General features: G+C 45.4%; 1 protein-coding gene across 1 annotated transcript; it reads right to left on the minus strand.

Moving 5' to 3' along the window:
- Positions 1–485: 485 nt before the first annotated feature.
- Positions 486–3537, minus strand: LOC119170726 (uncharacterized). Its single transcript, XM_037421969.2, has 6 exons — positions 3338–3537; positions 3148–3216; positions 2007–2227; positions 1753–1912; positions 895–1023; positions 486–610 (listed from the first exon to the last, which is right to left on the minus strand). Exons 1-6 carry the CDS (start codon positions 3393–3395, stop codon positions 561–563), a joined length of 687 nt encoding a protein of 228 aa, XP_037277866.1. The 5' UTR covers positions 3396–3537; the 3' UTR covers positions 486–560.
- Between the last annotated feature and the right edge of the window lie 7183 nt (positions 3538–10720).

Here is a 10720-nt window from a genome sequence, read left to right on the forward strand (position 1 = left end):
GATACGTGCTCCAGCTACTCACGGCGTCGTCGAAGGCAGGGGGTCGGGATCCCATTCTTCTGGTCTCAGCGTCGGAGTGCAATTAACCGGATCCCATCTTCGTCGCCACTGTAGTATCGTAAGCCCAGACAACGCTCCGACAACCTGAGGTTGTCCTGAGGATGACCTACACCGTACGAAAGTATGACCTGAGGAAGCCCTCAAATGAACCTCAAGTGGTCCTAAACCAGTCCGTTTGTCCGGCCTCAGATCGTCCTCAGGGCATCCAGAAAAGAGCACATTATGATGAGTCTAGTACTTTTTGAGGACGAAGCATACAAGACCTAGGCACTCATCAGACCTTACGAAAAGTTGCTCTAATTCTTCTTTTGGAGCGCTGAAATGACAACTGATCAATCAAAAGTGCCTGAACATGCACACTCTTTAAAGCACTGCCTGTGAGGTTTCAGTAACAATTTCTTCAAGTATAGCAATAAAAACAGCAATGCACAGAAAACATGTTTATTTTCAGGAATGAAACTTGGCAGTTTTCACTAGATGAGACTTCTTGCCCTGTGCCTTCAGAGGTCTTCATCCGATGGGCTTGACAACGCGACACTTTGAAGACATTCTGTAGTAATAGAAAGCAGCATATCTTGAAGCACAAGTGAATTTAGAGTATCAATAAGAATATTAAGACAATAACAGCATGCCAGATTTGAAAGCATAAAATGAAAATTATATTACCATAATGTGCAGGTACGAACTAGCCATTATATAATGGTGAAAATGATTTATATAGTTCATGCTTGCATACACATCAAAATTCGAGTAAGGCAAGAAAATTATTTAAACTATAACAGCAAAAGTATCATATGTTATGATAGCTTCAACAGCACAGATAATAAAACTCACCCTCATGGTGAGTGCGAGAAGTTCTTAAGCGCTGCTTCTGGAGCTTTTCCCCAGCATGCCGAAGCCACACTTTAATCACACACTCGATGTCATTTTTTTTTGTTTCCGGAAAATTTCGCCTCACGGCCTCTGAAAAAGTACAAAGTTCATAAAACAGGAATTACACAAACATAATACATTAATATAATGCTACATAGGTTGTTTGAAGAAGTACCTCTAGTCAGCATGATCGACATTTTGATAGGTGGGCACATCATCATTAAAGGTCCTTGCCATCCTTCCCCATGTTAATTTCAAGAGTACTGACATTGACACTATGTGTTGCATTACAAGAAGAACACCACGAAGAAGACATCATTGTAACTTTTTTGAAACCTAGCATGCAAAGAATGATGAGGCGCCTTTGACGAAAATACGTCCATGTATGAAAATGTTGACCAGCTTGTCTTAGGTACTTATTCCTGTTTAGAGATCCTCAGTGATCACTATGAGCTTCCATCTGTTAGTTTTCATCTGTACATAAGATTTCCACTACAGTTAAGAATGCCTAGTAGTGCTACCTGATAATAACTTCTGCAAGTAGTGAATGCTTGCGTATGTGTGCCATGCAAGTATACTAGTGTGCTTGAAGAAGCTGCAGGGTTTCTTACTGACAACAGATATTTCATGCTAAAAATTTTCCACGTTTAAGCACATAATTTTAATTAGCAAGCATCCTAAAAAATTTAATGCTTTCATGAAAAGATTGTTCTTTTGCTATTGACTTCAAATGAAAGATAATGTGGATAACAGACTTAGAAATGTCTGTACTCAAACACGGCTCTTGCAGCACATGGTGTTGTGAAACAAATTACTCACTGCAAATGACATCTGTGACACCTAGATCCACAAACTTCCTTTTGCCTTTTTGGCCTGCCCAGCTGAACTGCACAGCAACCTCAAGGCTTAGCAGAAGCTCCAGCATCCTCCTGGCTGCTGCCCCAAAAGTTGAGCCACCAAGGCCAGCAAGCTGCTGTATCTGTAAAGTTTTGAGGTCATTATTTTTTTTAGAAGAGTAGCTTAATGCAGTGACTAGAAAAAAAAATTATAGAAAAATATAATGAATGACGTACAAGCTTTAGCTTAATGTTGCCATCAGCAGCAAGTCTCCCCTCAAGACTTAGAAATTGGTCAATATCCTTGACCGGTGTCAAAACCACATCATCATTTGTCTCATCTTGAAGCCTCACTGTTGTGTTGAAAAGGTGCTGCTGCATGGCATCAACCTGTCGTCCCAGCTGCTCTAGCCTCATCAGGATAGTTTGCGAAATTCGCATGAGTTGACGCACGTATTCTGTAAAGACGTGTTCATGAAGTAATAGCGCTGAATTGCAACATATAAAATGGCAAAAGCTGAGATAACATTGAAAATGAGAAGTGCTACTAAACACAGCAAAACAAGCACACAGTTGTTTATGGCTTCTCTGCACATTATTGTCGGTTTTAGAAATTTGTGCCTACATGGCTTCAGTTATTTTGTTAGCATGCTCAGTGATGCCTTTTTAGGACCTGAATACGCATGCAGAGTTGACACTGAGATGAAGCACCTTCATTGCGTGCTGTGATTCAGTGTACCCATATATTTACAACCTAGTTTTCAACAAAAACTTGGAATAAGTTCAGAAAAATTGTTGAAAGTTAGGTTATTAAGTGAATTTGTGAAAAATAGAATAAGCAGAAACAGATACTTTAATGTTTTAAGCACTGAAACAATGTGTGACCAGACCATACATATAACAGTTGCCATAGTTTTTGCAGCAAAGTGATGCCACTATCACTTTCCCAACGAAAGCAAAAAAAAAATGTTTAAAATATAACTCTTCATTTATGGGGTAAAAGCGTGCTCATCGCCATCAAAGTGACACACAGTCCTCATTTCCACTGTGATCAAGAGGCATGTTCTCTACACTAAATAGGCGACAACAGTTGTTTATGAATTAAAAGTATTAATTGTGGCACCTTCGCTTCAATTTTTCTGAGACATCAGGTATTTACACTTGATAAAGCAACTACAGTTAGTACATTGTTCCGAAATTGCAAATAAGCAATTATGCTGCTTACGACTGGCACAGCTATAAGACAAAACGTTTTGCTTAGCACTTGCAAAGATTTTAATCTAAAGAGAAAAAAAACTGTATTCCCTAGACAATAAATACAAAGATTGTCTTCACCTCTGAAGTGGCACCCGGGTAAGAAAGCTTTAATGTTACTTACCAGGAGGTGAGCTTCTATTGCTAGAGGGGAAGCCTAATGAAGACCCATGGGTATTATTGTGTGCAGTCCCTACAGAAGCATAGATGAAGGTTTTAAGATGCACTTCTAAAAACTAGCTCTGAACATTTCATCGAAAGTATTCTTACATGAAGGGCCTTGCTGACTACTGTTATGTTGCTGCAACACTTGCCTTTCAAGGTTGTCTGCATGCTCTGTAAGTGACAGTTCCTACAAGTGACAGTTGCCATTGTTTTTGCTACAAAGTGATGCCACTGTCATTTCTGTCTACTGAAAAAAAAATATTTTTTTTTTGATTATGGGGTAAAAGCGTGCTCATTGCCATCGAAGTGACACGCAGTTTTCTCATTTCCACTGCGATCAAGAGGCATGTTCTGTACACCAAAAAGGTGATAACAGTTGTTTATGTATTAAAGCTTTAATTACTGGCACCTTAGCTTCAATTTTTCTGAGACAACAGGCATTTACACTTGATAAAGCAACTACATTTGGTACATTGTTCCATGTACCAGTGACATAAATGCTGATAGCAGCATTTATGTCACAAACAAATGGTCGCAAAAAATCATTCGCGTTGTTGGGCTTGCTGCTTCCGAAAAAAACACCCACTATAAATGGTGCTTTGTCCTCCAAATTACTTATGCGTCCCAGTATGCACCAAAATTGGCCCCGTGAACTTTTTGAAACCGGCAGACCGTCAATGTTGAAGCTAAGCTTCAAAATTCTTGGTAGTTCTGCACAATCTTGCAGCACTCGCTGTAGGCCTGCACTGAGGCCGAAATGATGGTATTTCCCGCCGGCCAGCTGCAACACTTCCAGGCACTTCTTGGGCGTCTGTAACAATGCCCTTGCAGTTGAAGGGAGCGCGCTGAAGCATTCGTGGGACTGTAGTACTCTCAAGAGCGATGTAACTGAAGTGTGCGATGCGCGAGATTGTAAGGCCCACGCTTGCAGTCTCTCACGAAAGGCCAGCAAGCTGTCCACACTGCCGCGTTCACAAACTTGCTCTTCGTTACTCCCAGTCGGTGCCAATTCGAAAGAATCCCTCTGCCTCACCTGCGAGGTCGCCGAAGTCGAAGCCGCAGCGCTGCTGTCATGGAAGGCACGCCGTTCGAAGTCTGTGTGATCGTGAGGCACAGAAACACTGCAGCCGCTGGGGTAGCACGCGTCGCCAGAAATCAAAACGTGTCCTTGGGGCACATCCGTTTCTGGAACGATCGAGGAGTGTGCCGAAGGCCGTTCTCTGTCATGAACACAAAGGCGACGATGGCCGTCTTCGAGGTCGACCGCACAAGCCTCGGAGGGCAAGTCGCTCTCTCTTTCGGCGTTGCGGGAATCTCGGTCAACGTACCGCGTGTCATTTATGACATCGGCCTCACTGTCAATAAGCTGAAAACTAGCATTGACGCGCCGATTAATTTCACGCCGAAATTTGCGATCCGCGCTCTCAGCCATCTTGAACAGCACAGAGCACAGTAGAATGGTGGCTAGACCAAAGAACACCCACCACCAGAACACGTTGTTAGGCTAGTCAGTTGGTTTGTACATACATACATGAATAAGCAGTAAAGATATACAGCGCGAGGCTGAAAATCAACTGTCCTCTCTTTTTTTATTTATTTACCTTTGCGGCTTACAACTTCAATATGAAAATTTAACAGAAGACACTCACCTGGCATGCTTACGATTCTTTGAGGGCTTCTGCGAGAAGCTTCCTCTATGGCGAGAAGTGTTGTATTGGAATGTTGACTCGACCAATGACTCGACTTGACTTACTGCAGGCCCATAATGATGATGATGATAGTTGCGTCACTTTAAAATGGGTAAACAGTGTCGTAGACATCCAGATTTAAAAGCACCTTGACTGCGCATGGTGACCGCATTAAGGTACTGCTTTTTTTTTGTTAGCACCACCACAACTTCAGTCGCCCATTCGTTTTCCCACAGCGTTCTAGTTCCAATGCTGCTCTATTCACGATAACCTAGGCCAGCCCAGTCGTCAGCATGGTCAGTTGTCGTCTGCTCGATGGGACCGTGCGGCATTGCAACACTGGACACTCGAGAATAACGTGCTCGCTATTCACAGTTTTCACGCCTGCATTCATTTTGGAGCCGACACCGTTTATACTCGCACCAAACTTGGTCTGCCGCACGTGCGTTCATTGGGGAAACGGGTCAGACCACAGTCAGTGCGATATAATTCCGTATGCACGTCGGCGGTAGATCACGACCAACGAAAACGTGCAGGCAGAAAGTTTGGCCTACGATCACTTACAAAGTAAATAAATAAATAATAAATAAAAGAACACGTCTTTCTCGTGTTGGCTTGAAGTGCTTCCTCGTGTAACTATCTCATTTTAATGATCGAGAAGTACTTTACTATTATGACTCGAAAGTAGGCATACGAAATCCCGTGGACTTATTCGTTAACAGCCAGAAAATTAACCAAACACGAATTGCGAAAGCTGCATGCACCTACGAAACATGCATATCCTCAAAACGTCCTCGAGCAGACGATATCAGGACAATTCTTCGTCCTTAAAAAGGTCTCAAAGGGGCATTTTGGGGATAATCCTGCAAGTGTCGACTAGAGGACCAAATGAGGACGTCCTGAAACTGCCGAGGACGTTTGTACCATATGAGGACGACCTCAGGTCGTCGAGTGTTGTCTGGGAGGGCGAAGAATAAGACGATGCATGGCCAGAACAAGAAGGAATAAATGTTTATTCACGAGGCTGCTGTCTTGGTTTTAATACCCTGGCCCGAGGCCGGAGCATGCGCCGTGGCGAGGGGTGGAGGCACGTGTTATCGGTATGTTCTTCGGCGCGTGCACCTGATAATCTACGATATATCAGTCTCCTCACTATGTTTACTTCCATCCTCCAGGCGGCAAGGGCTAACCTTGTTTAGTTACACAACCTTGAGTAGTTATATTCGGTTATAGCGGCGATGCATGGCTGGCGTCTCCAATGTGTTCACTATTCAACCTTGTAGCGTCCCCTTGTTGGGCTCGGTAGTGGGTGGCCACCATCGCCCCTGAACTTTAAACAATCTGCATGGCTAACTTTTACCCCCTCTCCATGATCGTCGCCGCCCGAAAAGGTGGCGCACCGAAGACCCGTTCCTCCTTTCAAAACCAAAGCAGTCTTTTCCCAAGTATCATGTCATACATAGCCAGAAAGAAAACAAAACAGTCCGAGCAATCTCATCCTTTCTTGTCTCAAAAACACTCACAGAAGCAATCGGGCCAGGATATCGTGTAACCAAGTTGGAAAGCGGCGACCTCCTCAGGGAGGTTCGCGACAAGCTGCAATATGACAATTTACCTAAACTGGTAGCATTTCCAATTTACCTAAACTGGTAGCATTTCCAGTTTCCGTAGGCCCCCACAGGTCCTTAAACACAGTCCGCGGTGTCATCTCTGATGACGACCTTCTTGGATTATCAGAGCCCCGCAGGGACGCCTGCGCAAGTAGGCGTTTGGTGTGTAGCGACACCACGGACCCGAGCTATTGGGGGAGTTTCTACTCCCTCCCACGCCTAGCCGTGCGTGGCTTTGCCGTGTCCGGGGAAAAGGGGATCCTGGGGGTTGAGCCGACGCTGGGTGATTGGACCTTTAAGGCCCCCCGGCAGAGGCAACACACCCCTTTGGCCCCGGCTTCACGTAGACGGCACCCCTGGGCTGACCCATCCAGGGGAAATCGGCAGTCGCCTTTTCCTATCTCTCTCTTCCTACATCTTCGTCTGTATCTCTCTCTTTTTATCTGTCCTGTCATCTTCTCTTTTCCGTTTACTTCCGAATTTCCTGGCGGCGAGGGTTAACCCTGTGTAGTTACCCAACCTTGGGTAGTTATATTCGGTTATAGCGGCGATGCATGGCTGGCGTCTCCAAGTGTTCACTAGTCAACCTTGTAGCGTCCCCTTGTTGGGCTCGGTGGTGGGTGGCCACCATCGCCGCCGAACTTTATAGTATTTTTATGGCAAAAGCTTTTCCCCTCCTTCCTGATCGCTCCCTAAAAAGGTGGCGCACCGATGATACTTTCCTGCTAAACACACCAAAGCCGACATTCCCAAAGTACCATGTAATCCACAGTCAAAACGAAAACAAGACAGTCCGAGCCATTTCACCTTTCCTCGTTTCCAAAACTCTCACAGAAGCAATAGGCCCAGGTTATAAAGTGACAAAGATGGGAAGTGGCGATCTTCTTTTAGAGGTACGTGACAAAGCCCAGTATGAAAAGCTGTCTAAGCTTGTAGCCTTTGGGGAAACCCCTGTTTCGGTGGGCCCACACAGGTCCATGAACACTGTCCGTGGCGTAGTTTCTGATGATGACCTTACTGAGCTTTCTGAAAGTGAGCTGCTCGAAGGTTGGCAGGACCAGAACGTGGTCAAAGTCCAACGAATAACAATAAGGCGCAACAACAAACTTACCCCTACAAAACACGTAATAATTACCTTCGGAACAAGTGACCTACCAGAATCAATCGAAACCGGCTATTGTAAGCTTCGTGTAAGACCATACATTCCCAACCCTCGTCGATGTTTCAAGTGCCAACGTTTCGGTCATGGATCGCAGAGTTGCAGAGGGCGTGCCACTTGCGCAAAGTGCGCATCCATTCAACACATATCAGACAACTGCACCTCAGAAACATCTCATTGTTCGAACTGTGAAGGAGATCACGCTGCCTACTCACGATCATGCCCCGCATGGAAAAAAGAAAAACAAATAGTAGAACTCAAGGTTAAATTCAATCTCACATACCAAGAAGCACGCCAACGTTTCGCAATACACAACCCATCTTATCCCTCCTTTGCAGATGTGACGCGCCGGGGCGCCGCGCCACATGCCTCGGCACCCGCGAATGTCACACAGTGTGTGGCCGCGGTCGTGCCGCCAGCGCCCCCGGCTGGAGCAGCCTGTACTGCTCCGCCACCTGACAAACAGGGCCGGCAGACCCCGGTGTCTGCCGAACCTGGGACCACTGCAGGCGCAGTTAGGTCCAAAAGTTCAGTGAATGTGCCTGCCCAGCAGGCACCATCCACCACCTCACAAGAGGTGATGGATACAAGTCCCACTCCTCCGGCGCCTCAGACGCCGAAGGATAGGCGCAACTCCTTAGAGCGCGCCAAAAAAGAAAAACCTCGAATCACGGGGCCCTCAAAAGGCCCTGTAAACTAACGCAACACCTCTGTATGCACAGCACCACACTAAATTAAAATGACACAAATACTACAGTGGAACGTCAGAGGACTGTTGAGAAACCTCGACGATATCCAGGAACTTTTACACAAACATACACCTAAAGTGCTGTGCGTACAAGAGACACACCTGAAACCGAAACACACCAACTTTTTACGTCACTACATTATCTTTCGGAAAGACCGGAATGATGCCATTGTGCCATCCGGTGGTGTTGCCATTATAGTCAATCAAGGGATTGCATGCACACACCTAACATTACAAACATCCCTTGAGGCGGTGGCTGTTCGAGCAGTTCTATTGAATAAGCTCGTCACCATCTGCTCTCTCTACATACCTCCGCAACACCGTCTTGAAAAGCATGAATTCGAGTCCCTCATAGAGGAACTTCCAGAACCTTATATTCTCCTGGGAGATTTCAATGCACATAGCAATCTATGGGGTGACTCTCGCTGCGATGCTCGAGGTCGCCTGATTGAACAGGTCCTGTTTTCTTCCGGTGCGTGCCTGCTGAATCGGAAAGAGCCAACATATTACAACATCGCTAACAATACGTACTCAGCAATAGACCTCAGCATAATATCCCCATCACTCCTGCCTCTACTTAAATGGGAAGTCATTAATGATCCATATGGTAGTGACCATTTTCCTATCGTTATTAGCACATCAATAACAAATACATGTCCTGCACAAGTTCCCAAATGGCTCACCGACAAAGCCAATTGGGAAAAGTTTCAAAAATGACTTTATTATCTTGGACTGACATGGCGACATTGAGCATAGAGGATGCTGTATGCTACTTCACAGCTTTCTTGGTTGATGCAGCAACAAAATGTATTCCCCAAACATGTGGACCGTCAAGCAAACGACGAGTACCATGGTGGAATAATGAGTGCCGTGATGCTCGAAAAAAACAAAATAAGGCATGGAGGTTGCTTAGATACTCGCCCACAGCCGAGAATCTTGTAAACTTTAAAAACGTTAAGTCGCAAGCAAGGAGGACGCGCCGACAGGCGAAAAGAGAAAGTTGGCACAAATTTGTGTCGGGCATTAACTCATACACAGATGAGTCGAGAGTCTGGAGTATGGTTGGTAAGGTGGCAGGACGAGGAGCACATTCTCTTCCTCTAGTGAACACCCAAGGCGAGAGTTTGGAAGACCAGGCAAACACTCTCGGAGCACACTTTGAACAGGTCTCCAGCTCAACACACTATAGTGAAGCGTTCCGACGATACAAAACCGCAATAGAAAAACAGAGATTAGAGCGCAAGCCCAGAACACATGAGGCATACAACGAACCTTTCTGTTTGGCTGAACTGCAGGCCTCACTTGCCTGCTGCAATAAATCTGCCCCAGGCCCGGACCGTGTGGCATATGAAATGTTGAAACACCTGCCCACTGAAACCCAGAAAGCTCTCCTCTCTCTCTATAATGCGATATGGTCTTCTGGCGAGCTACCCTCAGCCTGGAAGGAAGCTATCATTATCCCAATTTTAAAACAAGGCAAGGACCCGGCCTCAGTTTCCAGCTACAGGCCAATAGCATTAACCAGCTGTATTTGCAAAGTCTTTGAAAAAATGATTAACAGGCGCCTGATGCACTTCCTTGAAATTAATGGCCTACTTGACCCATACCAGTGTGGATTTCGAGAGGCTCGGTCCACCACTGACCACCTTGTCCGTATCGAAGCACAAATTCGCGATGCTTTTGTTCATAAGCAATTTTTTCTGTCTGTGTTCCTCGATATGGAAAAGGCATATGACACTGCATGGCGCTTCGGCATATTGCGAGACCTGTCACATTTAGGTGTGCGGGGTAGAATGCTGACAGTTATCGAAAGCTACCTGTCCAATCGTACATTCCGTGTCCAAGTTGGCACCGTCTTCTCTCGAGTATTTGTCCAAGAAACAGGAGTGCCACAAGGAGGTGTATTGAGCTGCACACTTTTCATAGTTAAAATGAATTCCTTGCACCTGTCTCTCCCACGAAATATTTTTTACTGCATATATGTCGATGATGTGCAGATTGGTTACAAATCGTGCAACATCTCAATGTGCCAACGCCAAGTTCAACTAGGGTTGAACAAGGTATCTCAATGGGCAAACGAGAATGGTTTTATACTCAACGCGCAAAAGAGCACTTGTGTCTTGTTCAGCCGAAAGAGGGGCCTCCATCCTGACCCAGACATTGACCTGAATGGTCAACCTCTGTCAGTGAAGACCGAGCACAAGTTTCTTGGTCTCATATTAGACACTAAGCTAACCTTCATCCCACACATCAAGTATTTAAGGGACAGGTGCTTAAAAACAATGAACATTTTGAAAGTGTTGTCACGCACTACATGGGGTTGCGAC

This window comes from Rhipicephalus microplus, chromosome 2 (assembly GCF_043290135.1).
Source record: "Rhipicephalus microplus isolate Deutch F79 chromosome 2, USDA_Rmic, whole genome shotgun sequence".
NCBI lineage: Eukaryota > Metazoa > Arthropoda > Arachnida > Ixodida > Ixodidae > Rhipicephalus > Rhipicephalus microplus.

Coding starts and splice junctions, on each gene's coding strand:
- LOC119170726 (XM_037421969.2), bottom strand. CDS start 3,395: ATGGCAACTGTCACTTGTAGGAACTGTCACTTACAGAGCATGCAGACA. Junction 3,217..3,337: donor CATGCAGACAACCTTGAAAG/GCAAGTGTTGCA, acceptor ATGCTTCTGTAG/GGACTGCACACAATAATACC. Junction 611..894: donor TTCTCGCACTCACCATGAGG/GTGAGTTTTATT, acceptor CTATTACTACAG/AATGTCTTCAAAGTGTCGCG.